Source organism: Rhinopithecus roxellana, chromosome 3 (assembly GCF_007565055.1).
Source record: "Rhinopithecus roxellana isolate Shanxi Qingling chromosome 3, ASM756505v1, whole genome shotgun sequence".
NCBI lineage: Eukaryota > Metazoa > Chordata > Mammalia > Primates > Cercopithecidae > Rhinopithecus > Rhinopithecus roxellana.
The window spans coordinates 9364925-9389393 of record NC_044551.1 but is presented as its reverse complement, the minus strand read 5'-3'; the positions used below and the strand labels follow the sequence as shown (position 1 = coordinate 9389393).

The window sequence follows — 24469 nt, the reverse complement described above, 5'->3', positions numbered from 1 at the left end:
AGAGAGGGAAGGAGGCTGGCAGACAGACAACTAGGGAATAACTGGCAGAAGTAATGATGGCATGTAATATAAATTTAAAATGAAAATGCAGCACAATAAATTATATATACTATGTGATCTCATCTAAAAACATCATAGAAAAGAAGGCTAGGAGTAAATACAGTAAATATACCAAAAGGTTTTTTGGTTTGTTTTACAGATGAGTTCTCATGATGTTGCCCAGGTTGGAGTGCAGTGGCTATTCACAGGCATGATCATAGTGCACTGTGGCCTCAAACTCCTCAGCTCAAGGAATCCTGTTGCCTTAGCCTCCTGAGTAGCTGAGACTACCAAGGTAATTTAAACAAAGTTTTAAGAAAATGAGTTTTTCATTTTGTATATACCATTTTTGTCCTAAGTTATAGGAATGTCTTATTTTCGGAATAACTTTGTTCTCATTAGAAATGTAGCACATTGTCTACATTTAAGATAATCAAGAAGTTATTGAAGAAAATAAAATCACCTATCAGAAATAACCACTGTTAACATTTTAGTGCATTTCCTAGACACATATATGTGCACACATGTATGAAATTAGTTTCATTTGCTTTCGAACTTCTCATAAAGTAGAATAATACAATATATATTTCTCTGTCTGGCTTCTTTTGCCAACATTATCTTTGTGACATTCATCCATATTCTGAATGTAGCTATAGTCTGTTCATGTTCATAGCTGTGTAACACTCCATTATATAAAAACACAACAATTTACTTATCCATTCCTGTGAGGGGTATCTGGGTTTCTTTGGAGCTCTTATAAATCAATTCTAATTTATATTCTCTTACATGTCCCTTACAAAGGGACCTTTGTGCAATGTGCATACATTTTTACTGATTATAAACTCGGTGTATACTCAATGGTAGCAGATAATTACAAACTCATTTCCAAAATGACTCAACTGATACTTACTCTAGTACTATATGAGCATTCCCATTGTTCCACATTCTAGTTAACACTTATTATTGTCACTGATTTCTTAATTTGGGTATTGTAATTACAGAATTTCTATTTGATTCTTCAAAAAAAAAAAAAACATTTTCCACAAATTTATTTTTTCATATTTATTTCTAGTCACTGCCAAATTGTCTGTCTTATTTTAATTTCCTTGAACATGTTAAAGACAGTTTTTTAAAAGTCTGTTCCTGATAACTCCATTATCTGGATCACCTGTGAGTCTCTTTCTATTGTGTATTGAGTCTCTTAATTTCCAGTCATCTTGTCCTGGTTTCTCTTATGCTTGGCAAGTTTTTAGTAAGTTCCTGACATTGTATATAAAAAAACTGTATGAATGACTTGAAACCTAAAATATTTTCTTTAGAAAGAGTTTATATTGGCTTTGGGAAGTCAATTTGAGACAGGAGCAATCCTAGATCACCTTAACCCAGTTTAGGGAATTGAGATGAGTTGAAGTTGGCCTTTGGTTCCTGAAAGAAGGTCATTCTATTTCACATTCACTCACATTTCTAGGCTATAGCCCTTTGGGCTTCCAACCTAAAGTTTATTTGAAGTCTGTCTTAGTGGGCCCTGGAATCCAAATTTTCTTCCTGTAGCCCTGTAGGCTGGCAAAGGCTCTGGTTTTTGTTGTTGTTGTTGTTGTTTTGTTTGTTTGCTTTTCTGAGATGGAGTCTCGCTCTGTTGCCTAGGCTGGAATGCAGTGGTGAGATCTCAGCTCACTGCAGTCTCTACCTCCCAGGTTCAAGCAATTCTCCTGCCTCAGCCTCCCGAGTAGCTGGGATTACAGGTGCCTGCCACCACGTCCAGCTAAGTTTTGTATTTTTAGTAGAGACAGGGTTTCACCATGTTGGCCAGAATGGTCTCGAACTCCTGACCTCAGATGATTCACTTGCCTCAGCCTCCCAAGGTGCTGGGATTACAGATGTGAGCCACCACGCCTGGCCAAAGGCTCTATTTTAAGCCTCTCAGCTAATAAACGGGAATTGGCAGATATTCTTGAGGAAATGCTGGGCTCTCCTTTCTGGCTTTGTCTTCTTCCTGATTTAGACCTCGGTATTCTACATTGTCTTATTAGTTGTCGTATGTCTTCAAGCATATTTTTATAAACATTTTGTCAGCTTTTCTAGTTATTCTCAACAACTTGGTCAGCCCAAATTCCTTAATCTGTCTTTCACAGATTGATGACTGTACAGCCATCACCATAATCCATTTTAGAACATTTTTACCATCCCAAAAGAAGTCCCAGACTCCATTTTCCCCTTTCCCCAGCCCCTGGAAACCATTAATCTGCTTTCTGTTTCTATGACTTTACCGAATCTAGAAAGTTTATATAAATGGAATCATACAATATGTAGTCTTGTGTGGCTTCTTTCACACAGCATAATGTCTTCAGGTTGATACATATTGTTGTTCATCAGTTGATGGACATTTGAGTTGTTTCCACTTTGACCATTATGAATGTTAGGAACATTTGTTTACAAGTATTTGTGTAGACATATGTTTTTAATTCTCTGGAAAGATACCCAGGAGTAGAATTGCTAGGTCATATGATAGCTCTGTATTTAACATTCTGAGGAGCTATCAAACTGTTTTCAAAAATGGTTGTACCATTTTTTTTTTTTTAACTTTTAAGTTCAGGGGTACACGTGCAGGATGTGCCTATGTACATAGGCAAACATGTGTGATGGGGGTTTGTTGTACAGGTTATTTCATCACCCAGGCATTAAGCCTAGTATCCATTAGCTATTTTTCCTGATCCTCTCCCTCCTCCCACCCTCCACCCTCCCATAAGCCCCAGTGAGTGTTGTTCCCCTCTATGTGTCCATGTGTTCTTAATATTTAGCTCCCACTTGTAAGTGAGTACATGTGGTATTTGGTTTTCTCTTCCTCTGTCAGTTTGCTAAGGGTAACAGCCTCTAGCTTCATCCATGTCCCTGCAAAGGACATGATCTCATTCTTTTTTATGGCTGCATAGCATTGAATGGTATATATGTATCACATTTTCTTTATCCAGGCTATCATTGATGGGCCTTTTGGTTGATTCCATGTCTTTGCTATTGTAAATAGTGTTGCAGTGAATGTATGTGCACACGTATCTTTATAATATAACTATTTATATTCCTTTGGGTATATACCCAGTAATGGGATTGCTGGGTCGAATGGTATTTCTGTCTTCAGGTCTTTGAGGAATCGCCACACTATCTTCCATAATGGCTCAACTAATTTACACTCCCACCAACAATGTATAAGCCTTCCTTTTTCTCCAGAACCTCGCCAGCATCTGTTCCTTTTACCTTTTTAATAATAGCCATTCTGAGTGGTGTGAGATGGTATCTCATTGTGGTTTTGATTTGCATTTCTCTAATGATTAGTGATGTTGAACTTTTTTTATATGCTTGTTGGCTGCATATATGTCTTCTTTTCAGAAGTGTCTGCCTATTCATTTCTTTGCCCACTTTTTAAGGGGGTTGTTATTTCTTGTAAATTTGTTTAAGTTCCTTATAGATGCTGGCTATTAGACCGTTGTCAGATATATAGTTTTCTTCCACTCTGTAGGTTGTCTGTTTACTCTATTGATAGTTTATTTTGCTGTGCAGAAGCTCTAGTTTCATTAGGTCCCATTTGTCAATTTTTGCTTTTTGGCAATATTTTGGGCATCTCTGTCATGAAATCTTTGCCTCTGCCTATGTCCTGAAAGGTACTGCCTAGGTTGTCTTCCAGGGTTTTTATAGTTTTAGGTTTTATATTTAAGTCTTTAATCCATCTTAATTTTTGTATACGGTTAAGGAAAGGGTCCAGTTTCAATTTTCTGTAAATGGCTACTCAGTTATCTCAGCACCATTTATTCAATAGGGAATATTTCCCCATTGCTTGTTTTTGTCAGGTTTGTTGAAGATCAGATAGTTGCAGGTGTACGGGTTCTCTATCCTGTTCCACTGGTCTATGTGTCTGTTCTTATATCAGTACCATGCTGTTTTGGTTACTGTACTCCTGTAGTATAATTTGAAGTTGGACAGCATGATGCCTCCAGCTTTGTTTTTTTTTTCTTTGCTTAAGACTGCCTTAGCTATTCGGGCTCCTTTTTGGCTCCATATGTATTTTTTAAAGTTTTTTCTAGTTCTGTGAAGAATATCAATGATAGTTTAATGGAAATAGCATTGAATCCATAAATTGCTTTGGGCAGTATGACCATTTTAATGATATTGGTTCTTCCATCTATGAGCATGGAATGCTTTTCCATTTGTGTCATCTCTGATTTCTTTGAGCAGTGGTTTGTAGTTCTCCTTGTAGAGATCTTTCACTTCCCTTGTTAGCTGTATTCCTAGGTATTTTATTTTATTTTATTTTATTTTTTACTTTATTATTTTGAGATGGAGTCTCACTGTCGCCCAGGCTGGAGGGCAGTGGCACGATCTCGGCTCACTGCAACCTCCACCTCTTGGGTTCAAGTGATTCTCCTGCCTCAACCTCTTGAGTAGCAGGGACTAGAGGTGCGTGCCACCATGTCCGGCTAATTTTTTATATTTTTAGCAGAGACGATGTTTCACTATGTTAGCTAGGATGGTCTCAAACTCCTGACCTTGTGATCTGCCCGCCTTGGCTTCCCAAAGTGCTGGGATTACAGGCGTGAGCCACTGCACCGGCTGGTATTATATTTTTTGTAGCAACTGTGAATGGGAGTTCATTTGAGATTTGGCTCTTGGCTTGACTGTTGTTGGTGTATAGGAATACTAGCAATTTTTGCACATTGATTTTGTATCCTGAGACTTGGTTGAAGTTGCTTATCAGCTTAAGAAGCTTTTGGGCTGAGATAATAGGGTTTTTTAGATATAGGATCATGTCATCTGCAAACAGGGATAGTTTGACTTCCTCTCTTCCTATTTGAATGACCTTTATTTCTTTCTCTTGCCTGATTGCTCTGGCCAGAACTTCCATACCATGTTGAATAGGAGTAGTGAGGGAGGGCATCCTTGTCTTTGTACCATGTTTCAATCCCATCAGCAATGTATGAATGAGGGTATGATCTCTTTTTTTTTTTTTTTTTGAGACAGAGTCTCTCTCTGTTGCCCAGGCTGGAGTGCAGTGACCCAATCTCAGCTCACTGCAAGCTCTGCCTCCCAGGTTCACACCATTCTCCTGCCTCAGCCTCCTGAGTAGCTGGGACTACCGGCGCCCGCCACCACGCCCGGCTAATTTTTTTGTATTTTTAGTAGAGATGGGGTTTCACCGTGTTAGCCAGGATGGTCTCGATCTCCTGACCTCGTGATCTGCCTGCCTCTGCCTCCCAAAGTGCTGGGATTACAGGTGTGAGCCACCACGCCCGGCCCGAGGGCATGACCTCTTTAAGCAATTATTTTTAATATCCCATTTACTGGCCTTAATAGAAAATACATAACTACCCAGAGGCATAATGATTAAAAAATAAAAATAACTCTTACTATAATATAAAAGAGAAACAAATGAAAGTAACATAATGAAATTGTATTTTAATATGTAAATTCCCAGGCATAGCTACACTCAAAGACATAATAAAGAAGACCAATGCTTGCCTCTATTTGAAATTAATAAGATAATTTAAGAGAAATAAAACTAGAAGCCATTCTGTATATGAAGTATAGGTAAATAAAAAAGCAGAAGTTTTGATAGACATAAATAAAAACTAGTGTTATTTTAAAAAGCTAGTGTTAGAATAAGTAATATCAGGTCAGATCTGTATACACTAAACAAAGATAAAAATAACCTTAGTTGAAGTAGTGATAATATACCAAGATAAACTATAAACTACAGAAGTAGAAAAAATAAGGAAGCATGATGTTCTTGCAAATGAACCAGGCCTTTTTATAAGTATAGCACCGAAACAATTCCCAATATTATTTTATAGAAAACATATCTCCTAACTTAAAATGTTGAGGCATTCATTTATCTTCTAATACTTAAGACAACTTGGAAAAAGTATCTTGTGACAAGGGAATAGAGAACAGATTGAAAGAAGAAATACTAAAAGAAGGCATAGAAAAGTAATAGACTTCGGGAACAATTTCAGAATGAGACTAAAAAAAAAATCAGGCAAGCCAAAGATGCATGATCTCCATGTGTAATTTTTACACAAATTCCTTATATTTGGCCTATAGTCAGTCACTGAGCTGTAACAAGACCCTTGCTTTTCATGTGCCTCCATCAATTCAATAATATTTAGTTTTAAGTCTGTTTGTTAAAAGAAGTTTCAAATCTCTTGTTATACACTTGCAATTGGTTTCACTGCTTTTACAGTATGATTATACTATTGCACTAAAATGCTTTTGACTAAATATATATGTGTCACAATATTGGATGTGTTACAATATTGAGCAAACAGAGAACAATGCTAGCCCAACCCTTCATATTATTTCCTCCAAAAAACTCACACTTTTGATTTGGCCCTAAAGAGTACCAGTCAAACCCAACGAGGCTCCCTCTTTCTTCAGGCTTCTCTAATACAGTCCCCAAGTTACAGCAGTTCAACTTAAGATTTTTTACTTTATGATGGTTTTATCTGGGTATTAAATGCATTTTGAACTTAGGATATTTTGGCTTACGATGGGTTTATCAGGAACACCCCAAAATAAGTGGAGGAGCATCATAATAATAATGAGAGAAAGAGACAAGATGATAAAGCAAGACCAGCTTCCAGGCAAGTAAACAAATAGTAAAATCAATTAGAACAGAATGATCTAGGAAAGAAAGAAGCCACTCAGGCAAGCAGTTATGGATACAAAAGGGCAATTAAGTAAACAAAACTATCTGAAAAGAGAGGAAGAAAGAAAAATATATAAGGACAATGAATATGAAAGAAAAAAAGGATTCTAACGGGACTAGGAATAAGATCCCAGTCTAACAAAATTTGTATTTAGATTTTTTTTTTTTTTTTTTTTTTTTGTAGAGATTTGCTAAGTTTTGCATAGGTCTCGCTATATGTTGCCCAGGCTGGTCTCAAACTTCTGGCCTCAAGCAATCCACCTGCCTCAGCCTCCCAAAGTGCTGGGATTACAGGTGTAAGCCACTGTGTCTTGCCTGTATTTAGATTAAGGCATCCCTGACTCTAAGGTCAGGATTTGCTAAACACTCTTCAAGTGTTTAGACAGTTCCTTTGAGGAAAAGTAACAGTGGAAAGTTGGAGAGAAGAGAGGGAGGCCCAAGTGTGAGAGAATGGAAGGGAAAGAGGATGGAGAAGGGTATAAAAGTAATACAACTAGCAAGTTGGCCATCAGCACTAGCCACTGATGAATGACCAAGGTCCTAATCTCTCTGTTTAACACTGATATCAAGTTCCTCAAAATATAATTTATGCGGTTCTGGAAACCACCCCTCCTGGGAAAACTACTTTTCTGTCTTTTGTTGAACATCTGTATAATCCCAGCTATGAAACCACCAAGCCTCAATTACTTCCAATCACTGTCACTGGGTCAGGATCTATCTACCTTTACCTATTAATAGATAAACTCTTCACTTTGCCTTAGTAAATATCCTTTTACTAGATGTACTAGATTCCCCAAAGGAACTGTCTTTTTGTTAAGTGCTAAGAGGACAATCTGAGATGCGGAGTTAGAGATGTCTTAAATCTAAATATAAACTTGTTAGACTGGGATCTTATTTCCAATCCCATCAGAATCCTTTTATTCTCTCAAAACCTTTGCCCTTATATATTTTTTCTTCTTCCTGTCTCCTAAGACCTCAAGTACCAAAAAGAGTCAATTTAGGCTGCTCTACAGTGACAGTATTAGTGACAGGTGAAACAGAAAGACCAATTTACAGATGTACACACTAGAAGACATTCCAAAAAAGAGTGCCGCAGCATACCTAGGTTGTTTGAAGGGCAGTAGGAATGCTGCCTGTATCCACTGGCTTATCAGAACACCTGAAATGTTCTCAGTTAGAAAAATCTTGAAACTTTTGGTTAGGATTTCATATTTACTGGATTCTCCATGTTAAAATGCAAATAGCCATGGAAATGTAATAGACTAGGTCTCTGATATATCCAATTGTTTTCCATTATAATACCAAGCTGACAACAGAACCCTGGCGGGAATAGGACAGATAAGTATTGGTGAATAAGGGCCAGAAGAAAAATATGGTTTACAAAGAATTGCCTAAGGGGTTAAGTCTGAGTGAATTCCTGCCCTGGGTAATACTGGGCATACAGAGAAGGATATGAAATCCCTAGGCCCTGGGGAAAATGGAAGAAGAGGAAACAGAGATAGAGAAGACTGAAAAACAGGAGAAGCTCAAAAACAAATTAACTATTTCACAATCTGTGTGTAGGCTAACTGGATGGTCAACTTCCCCAGGGCATAGTCCGAGAGCAGCAGCAATCCTGAATATGCAGCAATATCAAGCAATACTGAAAATCAGGTTCTATCTTTGGCTACCAGAAAGTCTGGGAAAAACAGGAAAATAACCTCTTAGACTGGTGCTTGCTAATGGAGTGTAGCACATATATCAGGATAGGAGACTTCTAAACCTTTCTGTCCCTCCACTCATCTTCCTTATTCCACCCCAAACCAGAGGGAAAATTGGTGGGGGAGGGGAGGTATGCAGAATAAAAAGTAGGCCTGCATAGTTTGAAAAAGACCCCCAAATGATTTGACATATATTGTTCCCCTATAACAACAAGCTCCTTCCTCCACGTAAGTTTAGTTACACCCCAGTTCCACTAAAAGGATAAGCAGAACCATCATACTTTCAGTCCAAAGCAGTTATTAAAATTATGTGATTTTATTGCCACCTAGTGGAAGAGATAGAAAACCACAAGCTAAACTGAAGATAAGTAATCTAAATATATACTTGACATATTGACAGCCAAAGACAGTTTCTCAAAGTATGGTAATATGTAAAACGATTGTAAGTAGCATAAGAATAAAGGGTTTTTAAACTAGTTCGTATTTAATGCAATGCGTATTAGAAAAAAAGCATAAACAACACTTCAAATCCATCGTTTTACAAATCTGTGTTGAGGCTAAATTAACCCTAATTTTAAAAAGTAGATTTTTGAAGAAACATTCACTTATATCATACAGGTACTACTGAAGATATTGCCAAAGTCATAAGGTAACACTAAAATGACTACAGTTTTGGAAATAGTTGTCCTAATCTGGTTCTTCAAATGGAAGATAATTTTCCCTCAGTGTAGATGAGTTTTATTTATATATGTAATGTGAAGTAATCCATATTTTAACAAAAATAACAAAGTTTTAAGGTACTCACATGTTTTTTTCATTAGTTTGTTTTCCTAAACAAATTTTTCCACAAGCAAATTAGCATTTAGTACTGCTAAGTCTCTGTATTTGCCTTTCTTAAAACATGCTTACCTAGGTAGTTATGCCATGATTGTAAATAGCTGATTCCCTCTCATTTCAACAAGTTTCATTATAGAAAATATATTGCCATTTAATCTACCCAGTCGAACAAATTTACGGAGAACTGTTTGAACTCCTGCCAACTTACTGTAATGGAATGCACTTTAATGACTTATGTTCTGTTGTCACAGTAGTCAATTATTTATCATAGAATTTAGAAGTTTCAGGAAAACCCTGAGCATTCAAGTCAGCATTCATTAGTGCTTATATTTACTGACATTGGAATATATAAGTAAGAATTGAAATTTTTATTTCATTATCTTTTCTGATGGCCACTATAAATGACAATGATAAATTTCTCATGTGATAAATTTCACATTTCCACCTCTAGTTGCAAGAAAAACTGAAAAATTAAGTATGTGGGAATGAAAATAGAATTATCAAGATTAGCTTAAACCAACCATCTTTCATCTCCTGGATGAAGACCCACTGTGGCTCAAAAAAATAAGGATTCTGTTGACATTAACGAATAGGTAGGGTTGCTGAACTATTGTTGCGTGTCTACCTTACAGTATCTGCCACACCATCCCGCCTAAAGCACTCAGTTTCCCTCTGAGGGGGCAACCATCTTACAGTTTCCTGTTTACTACTCAAAATTTCATTTATACATATCATATTAATTTATTTTTACCCAAATGGTGGCATACTATACATACTGCTCTCTACTTCAGTTTTTCACTTAACAAAATATGTTGAAGACTTGTTCCATTTTGACATGTAATAAGGCCACCTCCTTCTTTTTAATAGAGGAAAAATATTCCATTGTATAAATGTGCCACAACTTATTTATCCAATCCTGTAAGAAAAGAAATTTTGATTGCTTTTAATCTTTACTATTATGAAAAATACTGCATTACACTACCTTGTGCACATATCATTTTTGACAAAGTGAATTAATGCTTAGAAGTGAAATTACTGATCCATATAAACTTTGGAATAGGCTGCTGGCATTTTAGGGGGAAAATCACATTAAATTTATGGATTAAAATTTGAAGACTATGACATCTTCAGAGTCTTCCCAATGAGAGCAGAATATGCCTCATTTTATTCTTTTTATTACATCATATTTTACTGATTCTAATATACACATTTAAACACTTCTAAGTAAGGATGAATCTCATAATCTAGAACACCTTTTCATCACTGCCAGAGTCAGGCGTGGTAACTCACACCTGTAATCCGAACACTTTGGGAGGCTAAGGTGGCAGGCTTGCTTGAGCCCACGAGTTCAAGACCAGCCCAGTCAATAAGTGAGATGCCATCTCTGCAAAAAAAAAAATTTTTGATTAGCCTGGTGCAGTGGTATGCACCTGTAGTCCCAGCTACTTGGGAGGCTGAGATGGACAAATTGCTTGAGCCCAGGAGTTCAAGACCACCCTGGTAACATAGCAAGACCCCTTCTCTACAAAATAAAATTTCTAAAAAATTAGCTGGGCACAGTGGTATGCACCTGTAGTCCCAGCTACTCAGGAGGCTGAAGTGGAAGGATTGTTTGAGCCCAGATCAAGGCTACAGCAAGCCATGATTGCACCACATTACAGTGCAGGCTACAGAGCAAGACTCTGTCTCAAAAAAAAAAAAAAAAAAATCACTGTCAGCAAGTGACAATATAATAGTAGTTATTCCTGATGGCATGACAGGTAACTGCCATCCCTGGTCACGTTAGACAAACCATTAAAAGACCATTTGAGGAAGATAGATGAGTCATGTTGTTGTTAGAAAACCTTTTGTGACATCTTCTGGTAAGATCAGGAAAGTGCAAGCATCAGAACTTAAATGTCAGTGACCTGGAAGAAAATCTTTTCAGGAAATGTTATAGCACCAGGGTTCTTAATGGCACTTTTAAGAATTGTTCTTAATGGACAATTCTGTGTGTGGGTGGGGAAAACACCTATTTTGATGACTTTACATCAAAAAATAATTCAGAAGAATCATATTCTAAATGTGAGGTGTCAGTAATACCTTAATCAATATACTTTGTTTCTATTTTCATTTTTATAACTGCACAAGAAATATAGGATAAAATATCACATAAGTCCAAAAGTTGTCCCTTCTCCCTTTCCCCTTTTCCCTTTCCCCTTTCCCCTTTCCTTTCCTGACAGAGTCTTGCTCTGTTACCAGGCTAGAGTGCAGTGTACGATCTTGGCTCACTGCAACCTCTGCCTCCCAGGTTCAAGTGATTATCATGCCTCAGTCTCCCAAATAGCTGGGATTACAGGTGTGCACCACCACACCCAGCTAATTTTTGCACTTTTAGTAGATATGGGGTTTTGCCATGTTGGCCAGGCTAGTCTTGAACTCTTGGTCTCAAGTGATCCACCCATCTCAGCCTCCCAAAGTGTTGGGATTACAGGCATGAGACACCACGTGTGGCCCAAGAGTTCTTTCAGTAAATACAAAACAAAAACTCTAAGTCCTAAGAGGTTATTGCATCAGAGGTATGGGCAGAAGTTTTCCTTAGTGTTAAATTTTTTCAAAAATGCAATTTATAATCAGTAGCATCTCAGATTTTATGAAATACACTAAATCTCATTTTATGTCAGAAGCATTTTAGTTTCTCTCATATAGATTTTACATTCATGATAAGACCATTTCTATGTATTTTATTTTTTCTTCCATTTTCTCATTGGCAGTCTATTTATTTTTGCCTGTTTTGTAAGCAGCTACTTTATTGAATTCTCTTACTGTTTATAATTTCTTCATGGATTCTTTTGGGTTTTACAGGTATACAATGAAATAAAATTTAAACTCAAATTATTTTAAACTATCTTCTGAAATTTTACCTCGATGAAGGTAAAGATTTTCTACTACTTTTACTCTTCTACCTCAAGCACTTAGCATATTACCTTGCACAAAGTGGGTAATCAATACATATTTGTTAAATGAATTATATTAATGTATCTTACTTTGTAAAGTGACCACAACCCCTCCCCCAACAGAGATGTTGAGTTTAATGGGGGGAAAAAAAATCAAACATAAACCAGTATATAGTATTCCTATTTACTTCTCTCCACATGTATACACACAAATCCTGTAAGAAATTAGATATTTTATAATAAAATCTATACATGTTTGGTTATAATTAGATGTATTTTAATCATTAAAGACCCTAATTATGAAATAAGTGTTTTATTTTAAATGCTTACCTTTTGGATCTTAGATCTGACGGCTCAAACTGGATATTCATAGGTCCAGGATCTCTTTCATGATCTACCTTAGAGGTGCCAAGATGCCTAGAATCACTATTCATATTTGCCATTTTTCTCACACTCTAAGCACTGAAGAAGTTAGTCCTACACAAAGAAGATAAATAATTTAGTTTAATTTTAAAATATTTTATTATCCATAAATAATAAATATTCAAGAATAAGAAACTGGAAAAATACTGGAATTTGCTGAAGATATCTTAATGAGGTATATGCCTGATATATGTACCAGAAACTTGCTAACCTTAAATGAAGTTATTTCTTATTTTTCAGCTTACTAAAAAGTAAGTGGGGCAATTCATTTTCAGTAATAAAACAGATTAGGCTATTTGGACTCATTTTTCCTGCAGGAAAAAAACTAAAAATACTGAATAAAATACTTTTAAAAGCATCAAAAATAGTAAGGAAAATCAGGCCATTTGTAGGTGAAGTTAAAGAACCAAGAGAGGAAAATGACTGAAGGAAACTGCTGCTGCCTGGAGGCTATTTGCTTCGGGCTGAGGTTTTCAAAGCCTTGTGTAGTATTTGGGAAACAGAAGTCAAAGCCCAGTGTCCATCCAAAGTAGGGAATGATTATAATAAGAAATCATCCCCTTTCCCCACTTCTCCACCACAATACAGCTGGAACTATAAAGACCTCTGCTATCAGAGTAGGGTTTACAAGAAGTAAAAGTAGCTTATTCCCTCATAAGGGAACTACAAAGAAGTCTTCTTAAAATGGACCAGAGGCTATAGTGTCTCACACCTATAATCCTAGCATTTTGAGAGGCTGAGGTAGATCGCTTGAGGCTGGGAATTTGAGATTAGCCTGGGCAAAAATGGCACAACCTCATCCCCACTAAAAAACAAACAAAAGTAGCTGGGGGTGGTGGCACATGCCTATAGTCTCAGCTACTTTGGAGGCTGAGGCTGAAGTGGGAGGACTGCTTAAACTCAGGATTTGGAGGCTACAGTGGGCTATGATTGTGCCACTGTACTCCAGCCACCTGGGTGATGGAGTGAGACCCTGTCTCAAAACAAGCAAACAAAAAACGACAAAAAAAACCAAACAAACTGGCCGGGTGGGGTAGGCTCATGCCTGTAATCCCAGCACTTTGGGAAGCCAAGGTGGGTGGGTCACTTGAGTTCAGGAGTTTATTTTTTATTTATTTATTTATTTATTTGAGACGGAGTCTCGCTCTGTCGCCCAGGCTGGAGTGCAGTGGCCGGATCTCAGCTCACTGCAAGCTCCGCCTCCCGGGTTTACGCCATTCTCCTGCCTCAGCCTCCCGAGTAGCTGGGACTACAGGCGCCCGCCACCTCGCCCGGCTAATTTTTTATTTTATTTTTTAGTAGAGACGGGGTTTCACCGGGTTAGCCAGGATGGTCTCGATCTCCTGACCTCGTGATCTGCCCGTCTCGGCCTCCCAAAGTGCTGGGATTACAGGCTTGAGCCACCGCGCCCGGCCGAGTTCAGGAGTTTAAAACCAGTATGGCCTACATGATGAAACCCCATCTCTACCAAAAATAGAGAAAAATAGCCAGGAATGGTGGCATGCTCCTGTAATCCCAGTTACTTGGCAGGCTGAGGCAGGAGAATAGCTTGAACTCAGGAGGTGGAGGCTGCAGTGAGCCAAGATCGCACCACTGTACTCCAGCCTGGGCAACACAGCGAGGCTCCATCTCAAAAAAATAAATAAAAAAAACACCCCAACTACTGACCACATCATATGTGTGTATGAGCTTTTTTATTACCATAAACTGCACCTCATGAGAATTTGCAAGGAACACTGAAAGCTATGAATGTAATTTAAGATTAACCTGCTTGGTAGCACTTCTAGGTAACCAATAGAAGCAAATGTAAATCTTTCCTGTGAAGACACATCGTAGGCCTTAAAGAAGTCCTACTAACAATCATTTAAGGACAACAAACAGTGAGTCAAAAATAACCTAGCATATCAGGAAATAAAGTACTATGAGTGAGAACAAGAAACAAAAGCAGAAACAGACCCACAAGAACTTCAACTATAAAAATCAACAGAATAAAAATGTAAAACAATAATATTTCCTGTGTTTAAATAAATAACAGAAAAAGTAGACATTTTCAAAAAGTGACTTAGTATGTTTAAATAAGGACCAGAGTGAATTTTTAGGAAAAAAAAATTCAAGAGCCAAAATTCAACACTCAATGAATGAGTTTAAAAGTTGAAGAGAAAATTAATAACATAGAAGATAAGTCAGAAGAAACTACCTAGAATGTGGCAGAGAGAGAAAAATAAAAGGCAGAAAATGTGGAAGGTGTTTAAGAAACATGGAAGATAGAATGAGAAAGTCTAACAAGCATGTAATTGGAGAATCAGAAAGAAAGAAGACAGAAGTAATATCTGTAGAGATAATGGCTGACCATTAAAAGTACCTATCTACAGATTTATGAAATTTAATGAATGTAAGGAATAAACATTATAGGGTTTGAAAAAAATAAGTAGGGCTGGGCACGGTGGCTCACATCTGTAATCCCAACACTTTAGGGGGTCGAGGTGGGCGAATCACTTGAGGTCAGGAGTTTGAGACCTGCATGGCTAACATGGTGAAACACCGTCTCTACTAAAAATATAAAAATTAGCCAGGCGTGGTGGTGGGCACCTGTAATTCCAGCTTCTTGGGAGGCTGTGGTGGGAAAATCGCTTGAACCAGGGAGGCAGAGGTTGCAGTGAGCCAAGATTGCACCACTGCACTCCAGCCTGATCATCACAGAGTGAGACCCCATCTCAAAAAAATAAAACAAACAAAACAAAACGAAAAGAAAAAAAATTAAAATTCCAGACCAAAGGGGGAAAAAAAAGTCAGATGAAGGTCTTGGAATTAAAATGTCCAAAGGTCCTTATGTTGTCCAGATCAACATCACACATTGATGTTGTTATTTTAAGGTAACTATTAATAGAAAGCAGTGTATAACCTTACATTTAGTAGAGGGGAAAGAAGAAGGATAAAAAATAACTGAACTAAAGGAAGGCAAAAGAGGAGAAAAAAATACAAAATAGGTGGGAAAAAGTAGAAAGCACAAGATAAATAAGATCCTCTCATTCTTTCTTCAGCCTATGCTAATCATATCTTTCCTATCACTATACAGAAGCTGTTCTTATTGGATCACTAAAGACCTCCATATTGGTAACCCCAAGGGTTATTTCTCAGTCCTTAACTTACTTGACCTATTGGAAATATTTGCCAAAAAGATCTCTTTCCTCCTTGAGAAGCTGGATTCACTAAATCTCCAGGTTTTTTCCCTACCTCACTGGTCCCTCCTACTTCTCCGCCTCCTTTGCTGCTTTCTCATTTCTCAGATCCCTTTACAGTTGCAGAGTTCCAAGGTTCAGTCTTGATCTACCCTCGATCTCTTGGTAATCTTATGCAGTCTTATCGTTTTACTATCATAGCTTGTGCTGTCCAATACAGTAGCCACTAGTTAGATGTGACTACTTAAATTAACTAAAATAAAAAAATTCAGTACCTCAGTCACACTAGCTATATTTGATGTGCTCAAAATCCACATATTGGCTACCATATTAGACAGTATAGATATAAACATTTTTCCATCATTGTAGAAAGTTCTGTTGATTTAGGCAATGACAACTTCCACGCTAATATCTCTAGCCTAAACTTCTCTTTTGAATTTCAGACTTGTATATTCAACTGCCTGTTCAACATCTTTAGCTAGATGTAACAGACAACTCAAACCTAACATGTCCAAAACGGGATTTCTGATTTTCTTCCCCCAAAACTACCCCACCTAGTGTTTTCCTATTTCAGTTGATAAAATCTCTTTCTACCTGCTCAGGCCAAAATTCTTGGAATCACTCATTACTTCTTTTTCTCACAGTCTACATTCAACCCATTAGGAAATCTTATTGGCTTTTCCTTCAAATATATCCAGAATTTAATCACTATCATTTCTTACCAAGATTACCACAACAGCATTCTAATGGAGCTCCCTGCTTCTATCCTTATCCCCCTACACTCTACACTACACAGCATGTCAAGAGTTGTAGAAAAGGGTAATAAGGAATCTGGCCTTACCCAGCTTGTTGTTAGAATTAAAGGGAGTGCTACTGACACCCAGTGGGTAGAGGTCAGGGATGCTGATGAAATAAATAGGTCTTAACATGTAAAAGCAAAGGATGTAGCTTTATTTCTTACACTGTAAGTTACTATTATTATCCTCATTTTATAGATAAGGATACACAGCAGAGAAGTAACTGATCACAAAGTTAGTAAGTGGCAGAGTTGAAATTAAAAATGAGGTAGTCTAAATCCAGAGCCTGTGCTCTTTACCGCCATGGTGTGCTGTCTTTCCTGATCCTTGCCATTTCTTTCTCAGTCCCCTGTATCTTTCACCTTCTTCGGTTTCTTGTTACTGCCCAGACTACACAACAAGTACAGTTTTATTGTTGCCATATTTGTTTAATGGACTCATATGTCCACTTTTCTTAATTTTCTAAATGTAACATTTATGAAACAGTAGGAAGAAAATAAAGTTTTTGAATCGGAAATCCTGTATCTAACACTCACTACCTGTGTAACTTGGCACTAACCATTTAATCTCCATGAAACTATCTCTGCATCTTCAAAATTAAAAAAAATTAATGTTTGAGGATTAAATGAGATTACACATATTACATTTAGCATTTTTTTTTTTTTTTTTTTTTTTTTGAGACAGGTTCTCACTCTGTCACCCAGGCTGGAGTACAGTGACATGATCATGGCTCACTGCAGCCGTGACCTCTTGGGCTTCAGTGATCCTCCCACCTCAGCCTCCCAAGTAGCTAAGACTACAAGTGTGCACCACCATGCCTGGCTAATTTTTTTTTTTTTTTTCTTGTAGAGACGGGGTTTTACTATGTTGTCCAGGCTGGTCTTGAACTCCTGATCTCAAGTCATCTTTTTGCCTCAGCTTTCCAAAATGCTAGGATTAAAGGCATGAGCCACCATGTCTGACCTCATTTAGTACTTTGTAATAGGAAAATAAATGTTCAAATGTATTATTCCCATCAAAAACCAAATGAAAATACTTGCTCTTTTTTTTTTTTTTTTTTTTTTTTTTTTAAATAGGCAGCCTCTTGAGGGTTTTCCTTTTTTTTTTTTTTTTTTTTTTGAGACGGAGTCTCGCTCTGTTGCCCAGGCTGGAGTGCAGTGGCCGGATCTCAGCTCACTGCAAGCTCCGCCTCCCGGGTTCACGCCATTCTCCTGCCTCAGCCTCCCGAGTAGCTGGGACTACAGGCGCCCGCCACCACGCCCGGCTAGTTTTTTTTTTTTTTTTTTGTATTTTTTAGTAGAGACGGGGTTTCACCGTGTTAGCCAGGATGGTCTCGATCTCCTGACCTCATGATCCGCCCGTCTCGGCCTCCCAAAGTGCTGGGATTACAGGCTTGAGCCACCGCGCCCGGCCGAGGGTTTTCCTTTTTTAGGTGAAAAAATTCTTCTTCAGTAAAGAACATCTAGGCAAATGATGTCAACCTGCCACTGATTATTATGTGATACAGATGTTGGCAACATGTTCTATTTCCCAAATATGTGCATTTTCTTTTCTCTGTTGCTTTGATTTCCACTTCCCTTTTCTCTTCTGCTTTTCTGCCCAACGTTTAAGCAAGTCAAAGATCTCTTTAACTTAGTCCTACTAAAGACAAACAAAGTTAAATAAAAATATTAAAGTAGTACCTTACAACAGTAACTTAAAAAAAAGTAAAACCAAAATACCACTATTTCCAAACAAGAAGGACTTCATTTCTATATCTTATGAAGGCAGTGTGATGGTAAAAATGATGATCTATTTTATGATGTGACAACTAAAATACTGAGTAATGGTAAACCCTGAACAATATATTCATTCAACAAGTTCTCAGCAAGTCCCTACAATATACTGAGGTATTGAAAAACACAGAAAAAAAAATTTAAGTCATGATCCCTACCCTCAATAAAGTTAAAAAAAAAAAATCATTTATGAAGCCTAGAGAAGTCAAGTAACTTGTCCTAAATCACTTGAATAATAAAACATAGTAGGATGCTAATAACCAATTCCCATTTTCAGTTCTTCATTTCACCTTTAGCTCAAATCTACACCAACTGCTAGCTCTAGCTGTCAAATTAGCTTAGTAATAGATCAGTGCAAAATTTATTCTTTTAAGCTAAAAAGAATAAATAAGCTGACTCTTTGAGACATAGATTCATATACTGTATTATACACATTCGAAAATCTGTAGCATAAAAATGTTCTTGACTATAAAGTATATTATTCAATAATTGTTACGAAAATCACACTAAGATAGGACCAACTGAGATAAAGTTACTCATTACTGTTAATTTCATTAAAATAGTTGAGAAGCAAAAAACAAAAGCCTGCTCTTTCTCTTCCTTCCTTTACATAATAAAACTGATTAACAATTCAGTTGACTTGTTTGGTCTTAAGTTTTAAAACTAAAAGGCAGAATTTTTCAAAATTAACCTTCTAATTTATGACATTAAGATGGAATGAAGTTAGGATTGATGGAATCTGTTAAATTTTCTTAGTTTAAAACTATCAAATTGACTAATTAACTTGAAAAGATGATTCCTCAGATGTAATAAATGAAAACATTGTATATAAATGGGCCTGGCATGGTGGCTCATTCCTGTAATCCCAGTACCTCGGGAGGCTAAGGCAGGAGGACCCTTTGAGGCCAGGAGATTCAGAGTCAAGACCAACCCTGGCAACACGGCAAGACCGTATCTCTACAAAATTTTATATATATATTAGCCAGGCATGGTGGTGCTTGCCTATAGTCCCAGCTGCTCAGGAGGCTGAGGTGGGAGGACAGTTGGAGCAAGAGGGTTTGAGGTCTCAGTGACCTATGATCACACCACTGCAGTCCAGTCTGGGCAGAAAAGTGAGACCTTGTCTCAAAAAATAAAATAAAATACAACACCAACAAAAAATATGTTTTAAATTAACCTGGGTGTAGCACCAGAATTAAAAGTCTAGGAAAGAAATGAACATATTGTAGAGAAGTTCTATTTAGAATTGTATTATAGCTTTACAGATTTTTAAAGCATTCTCTCAATTCAAAAAATTAAACATTTTAGAAGTTGAAAAGATGATTGTAGGGAAGCCAGTATCCTTTCATCAAAAAGAATAACATAGAACTTGGGAAAAACTTGTTCAGGAAACTCTAAAACACATGAAATTAAAAAAAAAAAAAAGATAAGTTAGTAAGTACAAGCATTTAGAACAATGTCAACCACTTACCAAACTGTATAAAAGTTTGCTATTATTATTTTTGAACTTAATGAAGGTTAATAAAAGTTTTATATTGTAGGGAAGAACAGCAATCTATATAATTGTTAAGAAATGTCAGAGAAAAATTTTAATATTGATACGTAGCCAGAACCTTATCACTCCTAAATCTCCAACAACGGATAAAAGCACTTTCAGAAAGTACCACAAAGCATTAATTTGTTTGAATTATACACACTGGGTAATTTGAGATTTAGGCTATTCTGGTGCTATCAAGTAGTATGTGGTGGTTGACAGCTCACAAGTAAGATTGCCTGGATGTGAATCTTGGCTCTGCCATTCATTAACTGTGCAACTTTGGGCAACTTACTTAAATTCCCTAAGATTCATGGGTTTTGGAAATAATAAAATCACTAGTCTTACAGGGTTTCAGATGAAAATGAGATAATACATATAATGTGCCTGGAACACAGTGAATATTCAATAAACATAACTATCACTTTTTATTATGAATTTGGCTGTTTAAAACTAGAAAAATTACTCATTGGAAGGACATACAAGAAGAAACTTTTTTTAAAAGAAAAAGAAAAAATATGTATCAGCTTAACTTAGCGGCCTGAACAAAATCAGCTGACATATCTACATGCCTTTAGTATAAAGTGAGCAAACTCAGCAAGGTAAGAAAAATAAAAAGGTTGACCTTCATATAACAGAATTATTGAACTGCCATAAACAAGACAGCACTAAAGGATATCAAAAAGACAAAACTTGGTGTCATTTATGAAGGAAAATTGAGAGAAAAAGACAAGTTAATACAAGATAGTGGGAGACTGAACTAACATTTATTTATTGAATGCCTAATACTGGCCTAATGTTTTACATGTTATTGTTTAAATCCAACTAATCCTTAGAATTTGGGAAATGGGTATTACCTTCATATCACAAAAGAAAGAAAGAAAGAAAGGAAGGAAGGAGGGAGGGAGGGAGGGAGGGAGGGAAGGAAGGAAGGAAGGAAGGAAGGAAGGAAGGAAGGAAGGAAGGAAGGAAGGAAGGAAGGAAGGAAGGAAGGAAGGAAAGCAAGCAGGCAGGCAGGAAGGGAAAGAAGGAAAGCAATTGAAGCTCAGAGAAGTAACTTGTCCTAAATCACTAAGCTAATAAAACCATATTTGTGACTGAAACCAGGTCACTTTGATTCTAAATGCTATTTCCAGTATACTCTGATGTCTGCCTTAAAAACGAGGAGTTAGGGCCAGGCGTGGTGGCTCAAGCCTGTAATCCCAGCTACTTTGGGAGGCCGAGACGGGCAGATCACAAGGTCAGGAGATCGAGACCATCCTGGCTAACACGGTGAAACCCGCATCTACTAAAAAATACAAAAAACTAGCCGGGCGTGGTGGCGGGCGCCTGTAGTCCCAGCTACTCAGGAGGCTGAGGCAGGAGAATGGCGTAAACCCGGGAGGCGGAGCTTGCAGTGAGCTGAGATCTGATCTGGCCACTGCACTTCAGCCCGGGCGACAGAGCGAGACTCTGTCTCAAAAAAAAAAAAAAAAAAGAAGAAAGAAAAACAAACAAACAAACAAAAACGAGGAGTTAGGCTGGAAGACAAAAGAAGCATCTGAAAATCAGGTCTTCTTTGTTTAGTTTTATAAATATAAAATAATAGCTATAATGGCAAATGACCTTAAATTCTTTTTTTGTGTGTGTGATGGAGATGCTCTGTCACCCAGGCTGGAGTGCAGTGGTGCAATCTCGACTCACTGCAACCTCTGCCTCCCAGATTCAAGCAATTCCCCTGCCTCAGCCTCCCAAGTAGCTGGGACTACAGATGCCCGCCACCACACCCAGCTAATTTTTTTGTATTTTTAGTAGAGACGGGGTTTTACCATATTGGCCAGGCTGGTCTCGAACTCCTGACCTTGTGATCCGCCTGCTTCGGCCTCCCAAAGTGCTGGGATTATAGGCATGAGCCACTGTGCCCTGCTGGCCTCAAACTCTTTAAGACATAATCAGGACTAGAATGAGTGAAACTTCATGCCTGGGTATCCGGATTACACATTAAACACCATGAATCTGTTTTTCTTGAAGCAAGCTAGTTTAGGTAAATTTCTTTTGTTGCAAACTCTTTTGTCTCAAGGTTCAATATTTCCTTAGCCAGCAACAACCCTTCCAGTGGCAGTGAAACAAGGGAAAGGACAGAAGCCAAGTCAGAGTAGCAAAAACATATCTGCCTAAACAATGGCAGAAATATATGGCTATACTTTCTAATTTACTTTGTAAACCAATATACTCTGTAGTATTCGTTCCTAAACTAAACTGAGAATGTGGGTGAGTTTAGAGAGAGAATATCCTTTCACTTTCTGGAAATTAATACTTTACTTAAAGATTGAAAGTGAAGAAACCAGGAAAGAAGAGAAATCTAGAAAGATTCTTGGATTTCAGTGAACCTTAACAAAAAGTGAAATCAAGGTTGGGGAAAAATGTGAGGGCCACTGAGGAATTAAAATTTCCAGTTTAGTCACCTATGTGTATTTGTTCTGAGCAAATCCAAAGCTCTGTGGCATAGTAGAATTAGCTCTTTATTCTAAATAAGTAGAAAACTGATGATTTTAAATAACAAATCATAAATGAGGAGTTCAAAGTCCCTGGTGCCTTTCAAAGATTTATAATATTCAAGTAAATAAGAATAACTGTAAGAAAATTGGTAATTTGTAGTTGTCTCAATTAGTCAACTAGCATGATCTCAAATTTTCAACAGATATTTAATGCCTTCTCCTTTTTCCCCACACAGAGCCAAGGTGGAATTCTTTTATTTCAATTTTTTAATTTTTAATTTTTTTTTGTAGATGGTACAAGTTTTATCACAACAGAAACAACTATACTTGTTGCTCCTGAGAATTTTAGGTGACTACAGATATGCTTGCTTGCTTGCTTGCTTTCTCTCTCTCTCTCTTTCTCTTTCTCTCTCTCTCTTCTTTCTTTCTTTCTTTTGAGACAGGGTCTCACTTTGTCACCCAGGCTGGAGTGCAGTGGCACAATCTGGGCTTGCTGCAACCTCCTCCCGCCAGGCTCAAGCTGTCCTCCCACCTCAGGCTCCCAAGTAGCTGTGACCCCAGTTGTGCGCCACTATGTTGCCCAGCCTGGCCTCAAGTAATCTTCTTGCCTCAGCCTCCCAAAGTACCAAAGTGCTGGGATTATAGGCATGAGCCACCATGCCTAGTCTTAAAGTTTTTTTGAATGTCTTGATGAGAAGCATAAAATATTCTGAAGTTTGATGAATTACATTGAGAGGTGAATTAGAGTTCCATAGCAAATATTACATAGGTGATAATGCAGAATAGTTTATCAATGATTAACTAAAATGCTAAATACTTCTATAACATTAATTTGTCAGACATAACACTGATATAATTTGCGCTAAATATATAAGACGACATAAACAGACATACTCCAGCCTGGCCAACATGGTGAAACCCCATCTCTACTGAAAATACAAAAATTAGCCAGGAGTGGTGGCACACACCTGTAGTCCCAGCTACTTGGGAGGCTGAGGTAGCAGAATTGCTTGAACCTGGAAGGCAGAAGTTGCAGAGCAAGACTCTGTCTCAAACAAAACAAAACAAAACAAAACCCAGACATAATCACTTTTAACATCTCACTCAATCTCTGAGTTTTAAAACAAAGTCCCAGATGCAAGACCACTAAGTCAAACCTAAGTTATTAAATGAGTCTGTAATTGTTTAAGATTGGTTTTAGCATGAAGTTCTGCTATGATTTGAATGTTTGTGTCCCCTCCAAAATTCGTATGTTGAAACTTAATTGCCAATGTTATGGGATTAAGAGGTAGACCCTTTTGGAGGTAATTATGTCAGAAGGGCAGAACCCTTATGAATGGAGTGGGTTGAAGGGAACTAGCTAGACCCCTTTTGTCTTTCCATCCCTTCCCCCATGTGAGGACACAGCATCAAGGCACCATCTTGGAAGCAGAGACCAGATCCTCACTAAATATCTTGATTGGTACTTTTATTTAAAATGTTGGTGACTGAGCCAGGTATGGTGGCTCATGCCTCTAATCTCAGCTACTCGGGAGGCTGAGGTGAGAGAAGTGCTTGAGCCCGGGAGTTCGAGATTGTAGCGAACTACAGTGGCACCACTGCATTCCAGCCCAGGTGACAGAAGGAGACTCTGTCTCTAAAAGAACAAAAATGTAGTGCCTGGACTGAAGCACTTCTCTCCATAAAAAGGACATAGAGAGTAATCAAAGAAAACTGGTATGACATTATTTTAAAAAGGTATTGACTGTGATTATTGGTGTATCTCAAAGAATATCAGCCCTTTCTATACTAGGCTCAGAAATGTCTTTTCACAATTCGTTGCAAAAACAAATCTATAGTATCTATGCCAAGATGCTAGCATCAATCTGCAATAGAATACACTAGCTTGTGCTCAAATAAATGTGACTATGGACCCACATACAACTATTATGTATGTTCTTTCTCAGAGACTAAAAATGAGTATTACTGAATATTTCTGTGTATATTATAGAGTTTCAGATACTACATTTATACTCAGTGTACTAGGCTAGGGGTTGACATATTTTTTTCTGTAAAGGGTCTGATAATAAATATTTCAGGCT

General features: G+C 37.5%; 1 protein-coding gene across 3 annotated transcripts in view; it reads right to left on the bottom strand.

Annotated features, from left to right (window-relative positions):
* The window catches only part of SLC38A9 (solute carrier family 38 member 9), an 85264-nt gene that overhangs the window by 56935 nt on the left and 3860 nt on the right, over window positions 1-24469 (bottom strand). For 2 of the 3 annotated variants that reach the window (XR_004056370.1, XM_010386470.1), the window contains exon 3: window positions 12534-12680. Coding sequence is in view for 1 of the 3 variants with exons in the window: in XM_010386470.1 (XP_010384772.1) it covers window positions 12534-12646 (113 nt within the window). In the remaining 2 variants the exon portion in view is untranslated. Of the gene's footprint in view, window positions 1-10559; window positions 10585-12533; window positions 12681-24469 lie in introns of those variants that run through there. The other variant, XM_030927502.1, reaches the window with a different exon arrangement.